This window comes from Lepisma saccharinum, chromosome 4, assembly GCF_977018435.1.
Source record: "Lepisma saccharinum chromosome 4, izLepSacc3.1, whole genome shotgun sequence".
Lineage (NCBI taxonomy): Eukaryota > Metazoa > Arthropoda > Insecta > Zygentoma > Lepismatidae > Lepisma > Lepisma saccharinum.
The window spans coordinates 36,261,299-36,275,876 of NC_139232.1; the positions used below are offsets into that span (position 1 = coordinate 36,261,299).

The window sequence follows — 14,578 nt, forward strand, 5'->3', positions numbered from 1 at the left end:
GAAAATCCTGTAGTATCAGCTGCTGAACACCCCATAGTTGCAATATTCTTGTTTTCATATTATGTCTAGACAAATTATTGTTGATGAATTACACAGACAAGCCAGACATAATTATAAGAGACTGCCAGTAGTCACAAAAGGCATAGATGATTTATGGCAGAGCGATTTGATTGAGATGGCAAGTGGACAGCTGAAAAACTTAGACAAAATCAACAAGGGCTACAAGTATCTACTTACTGTAATAGACACATTTTCAAAATTTGCCTGGGCTGTGCCACTCAAATCCAAGACTGGAAAATGTGTTACAGAAGCCTTCAGGACAATCATCAATCAGAGTGGAAGATCACCGCGCTATTTGCAAACAGATAATGGCAAAGAATTTTATAATTCTGTGTTCCAACAATTTATTAAAAGCCAGGCAATACAACATTACTCGAGTTACAGTGATCTCAAAGCCTCAATTGTAGAGAGATTCAACAAAACCCTAAAAAATCTTATGTATAAAAAATTTACACTTCAAGATAATTATAAATGGCTTAATATTCTTCCAGAACTTCTACATAAATATAACAACTCTGTCCATTCCACAATCAACATGAAACCCTCTGAAGTAACTTCATCTGATGAGCAAAAATTGATCAGGACTGTTTATTATCCTACAGTCCAGCCAACAACAAGAAAGGCCAAATTCAAGGTGGGTGATCAAGTAAGAATCAGCAAATATAAGCACTTATTCAAAAGAGGCTTTACAAGAAACTGGAGCACTGAATTATTTACAGTGGTTCAAATTAAACCTGGGACCCTTAACACATATATAATAAAAGACCACCGAGGAGAAATTCTCAAAGGCCGGTTCTATGAAGAAGAACTCAACAAAACTAAACAACCTGACACATATCTCATAGAAAAAATCATCCGCAGAAAAGGCAACAAGTTATTTGTCAAATGGCTAGGACTTCCAGAACACAGCTGGATCGATGCAGACAAAGTGATAATATGAGCACCTGGTATGTTATAAAAAGGCTGCCAGAACCTGAACAGCAGATTAAGAGAAATGGCAAGTTGCTGCCTGAAAATATTAGATGTCTTATTGTTGGGCCATCGGCTTGTGGTAAAACTACACTAATGATTGATAATTTTTTATTGGCACCCAACTGGTTAGACTGGAAAAACAGGCACTTGTATGTCTTCTCTAAGAGCTTGGAACAATTAAAATATCAGCAGCTGATGAAGCTATATGATGGATTGGATATAGCCACTTTTGAACCAGATGTTAAGCCACTCCATGAATATCTCGATAATTCTGTTGTTGTGTTTGATGACATTATACTGGATAATCAAAACAAGGTTAGAAATTTCTTTACACAGGGCCGACACAAAAACATTGATTGTTTCTACCTGGCACAGACTTTTTCTAAAATTCCGAAGCAGCTGATCCGAGACAACAGCAATTTTATATGTGTGTTTCATCAAGATCATACCAACCTCAAACACATACATGATGAATATGTAGGTGGGGACTTGAGCTACAATGATTTTTCCAAGTTTTGCAGTAGGTGCTGGAACCAAGACAGTTATGGGTTTGTCACAATTGATATGACAAGAAAACCCAATAGTGGCAAATACAGAAATAAAGTCAACAATTTTCTAGACATTGAAACATATATAAATAACCATGAAAAGGCCAATTATTGATGATCTTAAATTAAGAGATTATCTTGTAAAAAGATTTAAGGGATGGAAATCACAGAACCGAGGAATTTATGAACAACACAAACAAACAGAACAGCCTATTATTGATGCTATTAGTGAATTAGGTAAAAATATCAAAACTGTTACAGAGCAAAATCAAAATTTGATCACAGAGCTTGTACCTGTAGCTGCAAGGAACATATTAGATTATCCAATCACCCCACTTTCCAGTATTCATACACCTAGTCCTGTTGCTCCTCGAAGAATTGAAGCTACTCTGGATCCTATTGAATTGGGTCTTCTTGCTCAAAAATATTTAAGCACGCCTAAAGACAACAAAGATGAGGTCTTTGGCTTATATGCTGACACAGAGCGTGATGGTAGCATCATACATAGAATTGGCAATTTCAGAGTAACATTTATGGGAGATGATCTCATTGTATATTCAGAATCTCATCTTGGAGAAAAAGGTGGTTTTGTTAAATATCCCGGCACACCTGGATTGTGGGAACTGATGACTAGGAAAAGGCCTGGCAACTATACAGATCAAGATTATGAGCACTACAAAGAAATATTAATAAAATCAGATGCTCTATACCAGAACAATGATCCCACACAAAAAAGAGTCAAGTCTAGCAGTGGAGCAAAATACAACAATTTAATCAAACCCATATGGTCACAAATTAAGACAGGCAGTGGAATCAAACAATACAACACCCTGCCTAAAGAATTTGTCTGGGTTGATGATGTCAGGAAACTTGTAGATAGGTTATTGGTGGTAGCTGGGGAGGAAAATGCTAGCAACCACAATTTTTACAATGAAAAGGTTGGAATTATGGACACGATAAGCACCAAATTGTCTAATTTTATAGTGAATGACACTAAGGGGATTGGATATCTTATAAAAATTATTAATACTCTACCACCTAAATTTTGGAATATTTCTGAGGGCCGGGGGTTGGTTAATGACATTATAAACAAGCTGCCATTTGAACTACACATTCCAGGCTATCAGTATTGTGGTCCCGGTACAAAATTGGACCATAGATTAAACAGAGGTGATCCTGGTGTTAATCCCCTAGATGCTGCTTGTAGAGACCATGACATAGCATACAACACACATACTGATCTTGACAAGAGACATGTTGCAGACAAGAAATTAGAAGAGGCTGCATTTGGTAGATTTGTAAGCAAAGATGCTTCTTTAAGTGAAAAAATAGCAGCATTGGGGACCACCATAGCTATGAACACCAAACAAAAACTGGGGTGGGGGCTGTGAATATGTATATAATAAACCTAGAATGAAGGCCAAGGGTGTTATGTATCAAATACCTTATGCAGGTCTTAAATCTCTTAAAACTATTGATAGTCTTTTAACCAAAAAGCAGCGCAAGAAAAAAAGCTCTTGTATTGCCAAGGGCCATGGTATGAAATTGTTGCTTAGTACCCCCCAATTAAAAAAATTACAGCAATCCAGGAAAAAATCACATGTAGGGGGTTTCATATTTACTATCCCGGCCATCTTAGCAGCACTTGGGGCTGTTGGGAGCTTGGCTGGGGGATCAGCTGCCATAGCAAAAACAGTAATAGACGCCAAGAAAAATAGGGCAGAATTAGATGAATTGAAGCGCCATAACCTGGCCATGGAGAAACAAGGCAAAGGTGTTAAGAGAGCCATGAATAAGTTTAAAAAAAACAAGAGCCGCTTACAAACCAAGATATTGAAGCTTTAATCAAGCCACTGGGCATCAAAAATTTTAGAGGTGTGTACATGTCTGATTCTTTGTCAGAGCAACCACTCAACAAAGAGTGTGCCATTGTTAATTTGGATAAGTACAAAAATCAGGGCACTCACTGGATTTGTTATCTTAAATATTTAAAAAATGAGGCATTTGTGTTTGATTCATTTGGAGGTGTTCCACCTGAAAATTTAGTAAAATATCTAAAATCAGCTAATTTTTATTACAATAATGCCCGTGTTCAAAACTTCAAAGATGTTAATTGTGGACATTTGTGTTTATCTGTTCTTAGATATATGTCTCAAATAAATAAACCATCAATTGAAGATTTTCAAAAAGCCTTGTGGTATCTGAAACATCATGGGGGTATTCCATCTCACCAGCCAAAATTCAATATTGAAACTCAAATTACATGATGATATAGTGTATCCCAAAACAATAGCTCTCAGAGCATTTTATGGCATGTACTTGATCCCTAATATTACACACCACAACAACAAAATTGCAGTAGGGGATCAAAAAATTGTCATCACTCCAGGGCAATATAATCTGTCCACTCCAAATGCTCAATTACCCAGAGGTATAGTATTAACTCAAAATTCTGTCACTCACAGAGTAGAGATTGTATCTGCTACAGAAACAGTGGATCTGGGTACTATAGGAGAGCTCTTAGGCTTTGAGAACAACACAAAACTTGAACCGGCCATCAAACACACTGCTATTAATATACCTAAATTCTTAGCCATAGAGACTCTGAATATTCACTGTAATGTGGCCGAAGGTATGATCACCAAATCAAATGGCATAGGCACTCACAAACAAACTGGCATCATTGCAACATTTAAACCTAATTCTGAATTTATGGAGCCCATCATCTACGCTCCATCCCCAACATTATATTTTCCTGTGTGCCATAATAGAATAGATTATATTGAATTGATGGTCACTAATGAAAAAGAAGAATTAGTTGATTTTGCTGGAGCCACAACAACTGCAATCATAGAGATTAATATTTAAATAAAAATACATACAAAAAAAATGGAAAATATTGAGAGTTATGAGCTACAATCATTCCCCCCAAACAGGAGGACATTTGCAAATTTAAATCAACCCAACACAGAGATTGAGGTTGATCTTGATGTAGGGGATGGCTTTATACACCCCCACAGAGCAGATCTATACATCAAATTTGATGTTGTAAAGCTCGATGGAACAGATTATCCGGCAAATTCAAATATAAGATTGGTGGACAATTTTGTGCCGCATCTGTTCTCTGAAATTGAGATCAGAAAGCATGGTGTTGTTATAAACAGAGTGGATTATCCCGGCATTACCTCCACAGCTTTGGCCACACTAAAATTATCCAAAACCGAGGCTTCTTACTACAAAATAGGTGGATTTGAGGCTGGTGATAAAATTTTATCCAAGAGCCACACAGTGCTGTTTCCAATGCACCTGTTGCCAGGATTCTTCTCAGATTACAAAGATATTATGTGGAAGGGTGGTTTAAGAATCACATTTAGAAGAGCTGCCAATGATAATAATGCTTTGATGAGGTACAGCACATTAAACTCTACAGGGGAAGCTTTGCCCAATACCCTACCTGATGAAGGCAAATGCATTATTCAGACTATGGAGCTAAGAATCCCAGTTGTTGAAAATGAAACCAGTTATGCTCTTAAATACAAAGCAGATATAATAAAAAATCCACAGGTTCCTTTACAATTTTATACATATCAATGTGTACAGAAGCCTGCCGCTGGTACTTATTATGAGTTTGATGGTACAAATTCATTCTCCAGTATACAATATGACATGCCAGATTTTGTGGTGGTATTGTTTCAGACTGGAAGACACAATAATCAGGAAAAAAATTCAAGTAAATTTGATAACTGCAACATCAAGAACATATATCTTAAAAATGGCAGAAATGAGGTATTCCCTAGAGAAAATTATAATTTAGACATGTCCAAGGATGATTTCCTTAAATTATATGAAGCATTTACAGCATACAAGAGGGTCACTACTGGCAATACTGACATGTATTACACACCAGATGAATTCAAAACACAGAGACCCATGTTTGTCATCAACACTTCAAAAAGGAAACAAGTTGTGGTTAATGACAGGACAAACATTAAAATTATCTGTGAATTCCACGATACACTCCCTGATGACACTATATGTAGTGTTATTCTCATAGGTGAAAAATCATATGTTTATGATGTAAGAAATGAGAGAGTCACAGAGCAATTCTAGAAGAATTACATTATCTTAATACTAGATATACAAGTTGAGCCTGGTGCCCAATTGAACTTAAACCGGAAGTAAATATATATATGTGTGTGTGTGTGTGTGTGTGTGTGTGTGTGTGTGTGTGTGTTTGTGTGTGTGTGTGTTAATACGTTTGGCCTAGTTTTAGGTGTGGGCAAAAAAAAATATCAAGAGGGGCATATTTTTGACAGGATTATGGACAACAATCTCACAGAAGTGCCTTTTGTAAGTGTGGACAAATCAATCTGAGGGGGCTCATCATTTCACAGGAACTTCCCGAGGGCATTTTTACAAAAATCTTGGATTAGACGGGGTTCCACACTTGAGCAAAAAGCTCATATGGGCATGTTGAGCAAGTTTTAAGTGTAGCTAAATCTGCCTGAGAGGGGCTCATCATTTCTCGAGTTTATAGTAGTATCAATTACACTACTTATGTTTGGTTGAAAATATATTTATTTATATATTTATCATTCTTACTGCACCCCCGAAGCTTGTGTGCGGGGCTGAAAGTAAATTGGTAATTACTGTTGCTCCTCAAAATGATATTTGACCTCATGGTAGTACATATCCAACAAGTACTGTTGCTATTGTTGTTATTATGATTATAATTCCATTTGATCATGTATTTACGCCACAGAACTTTACGAAACAATTTTGCGAGGCTATAGGCTCACAAAGGTTGAGAACCACCGAAATAAATGATGAGTGAGTTTGGCTGGAGTAACCCTAAAGAATCCAGTGTTCACAGATGCTTCCAAAAAGTCTACAGAGGATACCTACTGAAGGTATTCAGTAGAAAACCATTCGGTCTCAGTAGATTTTCAAGAATACAGTCGGGTACAATTGATTTTGTCTACTGTAACCAGTAGAAAATTTCAGCACTACATATACACCATTTAGGAAAACAGTTAGATGACATTGCTGTAAAGATACTTACGCACTGAGCATATCCTTTTTTGAACCATTTTGATTTGGAGAGACGAAATTTTTGTCACCGTTTTGCATTTGATTGTCAGAGAGATCACCACTAAGTGTTCGAATTGATGTAGCTACTATGCTATCTCTACCTTCCTCCTTCGCCCTCATGTTGTATCCTTAGTTGAATATTGCCACCTAAATCATTGAAAATATTAATTAGCTATAATAAGATAAAATATGCACAATGCACTAGCTACACAAAGCAATTACAGTGATTGAGAATCTTATAAACTAATAATATGAACAAGAAAAGATGATATTCAACTTGATGTCCTCATCACGCAGTGCACTTTGGGAAAAACAACATAAAGTCGGGCAAACAGATTCACATGTGTCAAGGAAAACGTATGAGAAGCCTTGCCACAATGAGAAATTTTAGATATTTTATATGTACACATTCCTCATATGATCATGATAATCATACCTCGAATGACTTTGGTAAAGATCTTACACATAATGTTTACCTGGTATGTTTTCAACACAGGATATGATTTCTTTGCCCAAAATATGTTAGCAAAGCATGATTCTGTGCAATGAATTGTGAGGAAATTTGTTCGCTGAATATCATCTATTGAAGCATTCTATTCCTATGCATCATACAGTACAGGATTCTTAGAGTTAAGAGTCTGAAATCTTAAAGTAGTTAAAACTAAATTAAAAAACTGAATCAAGACAAATGTGATCTTTCGTCTGTCTCTGTTTACTTGAAATTTCATGTAAATTCATGGGATGTGACTCTTTGTATTTGCATAATCTTAAGTATGTTGGTCTTATTGATTATCTGATTTGTGGTAATGAGCACATTATTGGCACACCTATTTGAATTTGTGGCAATTATTGGAACTTCAGTTACTACATTGTAATATTACATATTCATATGTTTTCTTCTGACACTAACAGAAGTACAAATATGATACTAAAGTCAACAGGCAGACAGACATTACAACTACTTAGGACAGTTTCGGTATAAGGCTTATATTAAAAGTATGTTCCTTGATAGAAGTTGGAGCTTGTGCCAGTAATAACAATAACAAAGAGGTTAAATATAGTAGGATAGGTGAAAAAATAATTACTAATTATATAGACAGCTATGGCAGGTTTTATTAGAAGTCAATCTCTGCACATGTTGCTAAAGATGTAGTACATTTTGTTTTTGTTTTCATTCAAGAATTCAGAGAAACTCTCAAAAATTTACCTGTGTAGCACATTAAGTGAGTGGAAGAACACCACTTTCTGTTCTCATCCTCATGTTCAGGTCACTTCGGTGATATTTGTGAAAAATGTTTTATAGATATTTGCAGCTCTCCCTACTCATTCTCATTTTAATATTTCTACAAATTTTGCTGTGTCTGTCATTGATGCAACACATCATTGAACATGGAAGATAAAGTTGGATAAGATCAATCATTGCAACATCCCATAAAAGTATTACCAACCTATTTGATTAACATTCTTGTTTGTTTGTAAAGAAATAGATCTATAAAGAAAATGATAGCTATGCTCACAATGCAAATATTTCTCTAAAATTAACATCAAGTCTATACTTATTGCTTAAGAGCATGCAGAACATTTTCTGCCAGGGTCTACCTCCGAGTCAGTGTTGCCAACTTAGCTCTTTTGGAGGCAGATCTGGCTCTTTCGTGCACTCGTTTGGCTGTAAACTGGGACACCCGCCCTCATGACCCACTATGATGCCAGCATTGGCTACGGTCTACATAGGCAAACTTTTGCCATAAGTATACATTTTGCATGTGACGTGATATTGTTATACTGCTGCATCACCCCACCCCCTCTTACCTTCCCAGATACTTTTATATAGCGCTGTGGAGATGACATAATATGTTATCTGGGAATCCTTTATTGTTGATTTCATATGGCCGTTGGTGGAATATTGAGATGGATAATGCTGCTGGAAAACTAAGATTACATTGTCATTACTTTAAAGTTAATGGTAATAGCAGCGCCTCCACCCCTTTGACACCTAAAATTACCCTAGGGGGCATTTTATCCAGCCTTCACAAATCTACCTCCTTGAAAGTCAGTTTTAGCTCAAATTTAATGTGAAATTTAGCTCCTTTATGCACATCAGGTTTGGCAACACTGCCAGGATGGCCATAGGAGGCAAGGAGAAATGCATTGCGTTTATGGCAGTATTATTTGATTTGTTCCCTTGGGAATATCAAACTTCTGATAGCATAGACAAAGATATCAACGGAAAGAGGGTAGTTTGATGCTACTTTTAAGTGGTGGAAAAGTCAAAACTTCCATTTGATTAGTCATAACTTGAAGTTGTTGAGTTTTCTTCTCCATAAGGAATACATTGGATTCTGAAAATTCTCACTCAACAAATTTTTCAGGTATCGTGTCTAGCTCAATAATCGACATAAAAAATGCTTCCACTTACAACATGGGGAGAAATTCACACTCGCTCATATGCCCAATTTTTTTTATTAGTAGCTGTGCCCATTGGACTATATTGAAATAAATGCAGAACTGGTGCAAAACTGTAACTCCTTACCTTAAGAACCATTATTGTACACAATTTGTAGTTATAATGTGATATACAAGGTTCCAATGGATGATGTTCAGCAAATAACTTCCCCCACAATTCATTGCTTCATATTTCGGGCAAACAGATCAGATCCCATGTTGAAAACATGCCAGGTAGGCATTGTGCATGATTTGATTATAGTGATCGTATGAGAAATGTATACTTTTTTACCTTTTCTGAGAAACTACAGAAACCGTGAAAAATGTGTAAAGTGGTTAAATGCGAATGTTCTCACCGTAAGAAGGCTTTCATGCGCTTTCCTTACACACGTGAATCTATTTGCCTAATGTCCTCCCAGAGGAGACTGCGTGATGACATCAAGTTCAATATCATCAATATCAATACAGGCGTGTCTTAAAAAACAGACAATGGCATCAACTTCATAAAATTGGGAATTAAGTTATAAACAGTAGATATACTAGTGTGATGAAATTTGGGGAGTGGAGGGCAGAGCTGCTACCTCTTTTCCCATGAATAATTAGCATGATGAATATAATGCTATTATAGCCATATGTCATCAATGTGTCATGTGAGGAATTCTGAATTGAAGTAGGAAAACTTGTTCTGTAACTTATCATTTATGATATGTGAATATTTTAATGGAATTTTCAGTGAATCTTATCAAATAGTAGTGATTTGCTCTTATAAGAAAATTATTAGCTTCATGCACTGCACATGTTTTTACAATCTTATCAGCTATCTTTCAAGGTTATCTTACATAAATATACCCTGAGGATTATCACACATATTTTTATCAGAGCCTAATCTGACAATTTTTTTCTTCTGAATGTACAATTACTGTAGGGATTATGTGTGCCAGAAGGTACTTTTTCTAGCTTCTTATTCCTTTTTTTTCTAGTTTTCTATGCGCTTAATTTATTTAATTTAAGAGCACCAAATTAATGAATGTGCATGACACTGGTACACACATGCTCTGATTATATCTATAAATTTGAACTGTAGAAATTACATATTGGGAAAATAAGCAACATTGTCAAACTTCCTGTGATTATTTTAGGATAACCCCTCCCCCCTTCCACTTCTTACATGGAAGTAGATGCAGTTTCCTTTCTCCAGATGGAAAGAAAGGTTCCTTTCCATCTCTTTCCTACAGCTACTTGCATTGAAAGATTTAGCATTATATCCTAACAAGCAAAAAACGTTTGAGCAGCATCCTTCAATAGCATCCTACCAGACTGCTAAAGAATACAATGAAAAAAATTAAGCATACGTGGGATACCCAAGCCGAATTTAGAATAGCATGTGAGGAGATCATGTAGATATATCGTATTGTGATAGAATAATGTTAACACCTTTACATATTTACTCAATTTTATGTACTTTGCTATCTCATTCGATGTGAGTGCCATGGATTTGGAAAGTGGAAAGTCAGCCAGATGAGTAAATCTTGGCCAAACAGCAACTGATGTATCAAGCAGTGACAGAGTTCTTGATGCTGGAAGGGCTATCATCCAAGGTAGCCCATTTGGTCAATTTGTACAAGGATTCTTCACCTTCCCTTACCACCATGTACAATTGGGTTAACAAGTTCAAGAGAAAAGGAAATTCCATTCAAGGTGAACCACCCTCACCACTGCCCAGAACTGTCCGAACTCCAGAAAACTTTTAGAAAATAGAAGAACTAGTGATGTCAGACAGATTAAAACTGTCTGTAATAGCAGAGTCACTGGGCTTCCTGAAATCGACAATTCATCTGATGTTGTTTGAAGACTTGATGATGAGAAAAGTGTTTGCTTGATGGGTGCCAAAGTTGCTCATACCACTACAAGAGCAAGATCGCATTGAAATTTCAAATGAAAATTTGGAATTAGTGAGAAGTCAGAAAAAAATTCTGTCTAACCTAGAAACAGGGGATGAGACATGAATACATTGTTATGAACCTGAAACGAAGCAAGCTTCCATGCAGTGGAAGCATAAGGACTCTCCTCTGACCAAGAAATTCAAATGTTAAAAAATGAACATCGAAACTGATGTTTACAAGCCAATGTTAAGGTATTTTCATTTATTTGGATTTTTGACAGATCAAGAAACTACGAAAGAGCACGAATTCTTTCCTGCCTCTCCAAGCTAATTGCAACGATAATATTACATGCTGATTATATTAAACCGATGTAGTCTCTGATGACGAAGTGGTAACTGTCGCTATATAATTAAGGGGCCCCAAGTTCAATCTAAGCATAGGGGCACATTAAACAGTGGTTCGAATTCCACTTTAAATTATAGTTCAAGCCCGGATTAGCCTACCTTAGTGTCTGTGGCGGAGTGTTTATCACATCGCGCTACAACGCCAGACGTGCCGGGTTCGAATTCCTACCTGGGCATGGGTGTTTGCGAGTGTCCATTCATCAATTTGATCATACATCACTCATCCCCATCTTCGCAATGAGCAGGGACATCGTTAGGGGGGGGGCACGCAGGGCCACTGGCCCAGGCAAAACGTCCACGTGACCCCGGGAAACTGTTCTGTATTTGCTGGAAATTATACTTTGATGACAAATATTGCAAAATAATTCTTCAGTAAATTTTGCTTGCAGTTTGAAACACTTCTTCAATTTTCAGTAACACGAACCCAAACAAGGCATTTCTTTCTTATTTCCCTGTTTCTTGCTTGTTGAACACAAACAGCTGTATTGGGAGGGGATGCAGTTAATAGTTTTGTGGTTCGCCCCGGTCAGGGAAGTCTGAGACCTATTGAAAATGCACTTTTCCTCCCTGCTGCACACCAGATCCAGGATCCCCAAAAACCCGCACTTTCTCTTCATCTAGCCCTGCATGGGCGTTGAAAGGACGACACAAACAGGAAGATTTAGCTACGGGTGGCTAGATCTTTCTGGGTTAATTATTTTATGGTTCAGAAATGTTATCCCCATGCGTTTCAAATTCCAAGAACAGAATTCTATTGCTTGTCCCTTTTTCGGCGCGGGAATGAATGACATAGCGGTTCTTCTCACATGCACTCAACCCTCCTGCTAATAACCTGCACTGCAAAGGAGGGGAAAGGCCACTTTCTGAAAATTTGGAGAAACATCGAAGCGGTCGGTTCATCTGTTGATTTGGTGGAAAATTGATATCTTTCAGATAGTTTGAAGTAGGATTTGTGGTCCGAGCGGTGGTAAACTTCTGTAAACGCGAGAAGATAGCATCACAAAGTGTTTGTGATCTCGTTTTCCTACATCGCGAGTAAAATGTCGAATGAGAAGCTGCCAGATTGTCTTCCTCTGGAAACAATGGATCAGGATCGACTGATCGACCAAATATCCAACATATTGGCATTCTAAAAGAGAGTCTGACTACCACACAAGATCCTGGGTTCGACTCCCAGGCTGGTTGATCACATGTATAATGAAGAATAAACAACGTTTCAATTAAGGAAGGAAACTAGGTATGTAGCAATTGTTTTTACAGCCGTCTGCATGCTCTATTAGTATTATGTTACAAAATTTGTTTATCTTTCTGACTTTCTGTGATTTTTTTCATTTAGCCTCCACCTGCAAATGCGGAAGCTGCTGCTGCTTAGGTGGCTAGGTTGGCTAGACATACAAATTTAAATAATCCTTAGTCATACAGCGAATAATACTTATAATATAATCATGAGTTATGGAGAAGCAAATAACTTATCAAGCAATTTCTGTTTCTATTTGTTGTGCAGTGGTTAACAAGGTGCATTTCGATGCCAGGGGTCCTGGGTTCGAATCCCGGACTGGGCGTGTGTGTTCTTTATGATGGTCCTCTCATCAATTTCACATCACTCATTTTCATCTTCATCTTCACGATTAGCCAAAAGGTGTCAGAAAAGCGAAGTAAAATAAACCAAATCAATCATTTATATATTTCTATATTACGCCACTTTTCAACCTCTTGGGTAAAATGCGGCGAAGAGGATGAATGATGAGCTGAAGGAATGGCGATGGGACATACATGATACAACCATATCTGTCCAATGTCCGAACCTTGGACCTCTGGTTTCGTATCGTGTTATACTCACGTTAGTGGAATTCTTAGGAAGAAAAACTGTAAAAGTAGGGTGAAAAGAAGCAAAATTGTACGATGCATAAAAAGCCATGTTTTGTTCTTCTAAAACCTTCCAATTATCGAGTTCGTGTTTTAAGTCCACTTTATGCACTGTAAGGCTAATCGGGGATCCGAACCGCTATGTGCCTCCACCGGGTATCGATCCCGGGACCCCTTGATTACAAGGCGGCGACGCTACCACTGCGTCATCGAGGAGGCCGAGGAAAACTTACAATTAGTCAGTAAAATTAATATTGAGGGACAAGGCCTGCGAAGAGTTCTTACATTCGGTTACGCGTGGTCATCACATCGAGTCCCATTGTTTCGAGAGCAGAATTTGCTTCCATATCGCTTTCAAGTACTTCCCAAATTGTCCACACGATGTTGGAACAGCACAGAAATTTTGGAACTAATACAAGCAGGCACATACCCAGGGAAGGGCCTCGAGGGCTGCAGTCCTTTCCCGAAATCCTACAAATATCTAATTTTAATAATGTGTAGTAGTAATTAAATTTACTCCATTAACAGGATTAAACATCTTGTATATGGTAAGTTGCAATATACCAAGAAATTCATCTTCAGCGCATTTACTCCTCCCTCCAACCTTTTCGTCTTTAGATGGCGGCTGCCGATAAGGGATAAGCCCCTTCCGAAATGAAATTCTGGCTACCGGCCTGACCACCAGGGATCGAACCTTGAACCTTTCGATTGATTGATTAATTGAGTTGGTGTTTCAAGTTCACTTTATACACAGTAAGGCTAATCGGGACTGGACCTACAGTTTAAAGTGAGATCCGAACAACTATGTGCCTCCATCGGGAATCGAACCCGGGCAGGTTGTTGAACCGGCCAAACCAAAGACGAGAGAGTAATCATTGAGCGTGTGGGAACTTTGTTTTATTCAGTTCCATCATATATTCAGTTTTCCACACACAAATAAGATTAATTTTAAGAAATTAGACGTATGCAAATAATTTCTTATCGTCATCATTTCCCAAGTGAACAATCAGATGCCATAGAAGACTAGGGTGCACCCTATAGAATAGTGATTAACGCGGTCGCCTTGAACTAAGAGATACCGGATTCGATTCCGGTATGAACTGTATACATGAGATGCCTAGCTTGAACTCATTACGCACACATTTCATATTTGCACTGTTGCCAATACTTGTAAACCTGGTTCCAGCACTTTATATCTAAAATCACGGAAAAAAGTTTTATCTACTTCTCAATTTTCTTCCAGCAAATTTACAAATCTAAAGACTAATAACATTGTTCAGCCATTAAGCTAATGAGTTCATTCTGCATTTAG

The 14,578-nt window shown here is 37.4% G+C and overlaps 1 protein-coding gene across 3 annotated transcripts in view; it reads right to left on the minus strand.

The window, feature by feature from the left end:
* The window catches only part of LOC145986419 (ATP-dependent translocase ABCB1-like), a 101,336-nt gene that overhangs the window by 70,334 nt on the left and 16,424 nt on the right, over window positions 1–14,578 (minus strand). For 2 of the 3 annotated variants that reach the window (XM_083120411.1, XM_083120410.1), the window contains exon 2: window positions 6,643–6,818. In XM_083120411.1, coding sequence (XP_082976537.1) covers window positions 6,643–6,791 — 149 coding nt within the window. In that variant the 5' untranslated portion in view covers window positions 6,792–6,818. Of the gene's footprint in view, window positions 1–6,642; window positions 6,819–7,878; window positions 7,959–14,578 lie in introns of those variants that run through there. The other variant, XM_083120413.1, reaches the window with a different exon arrangement.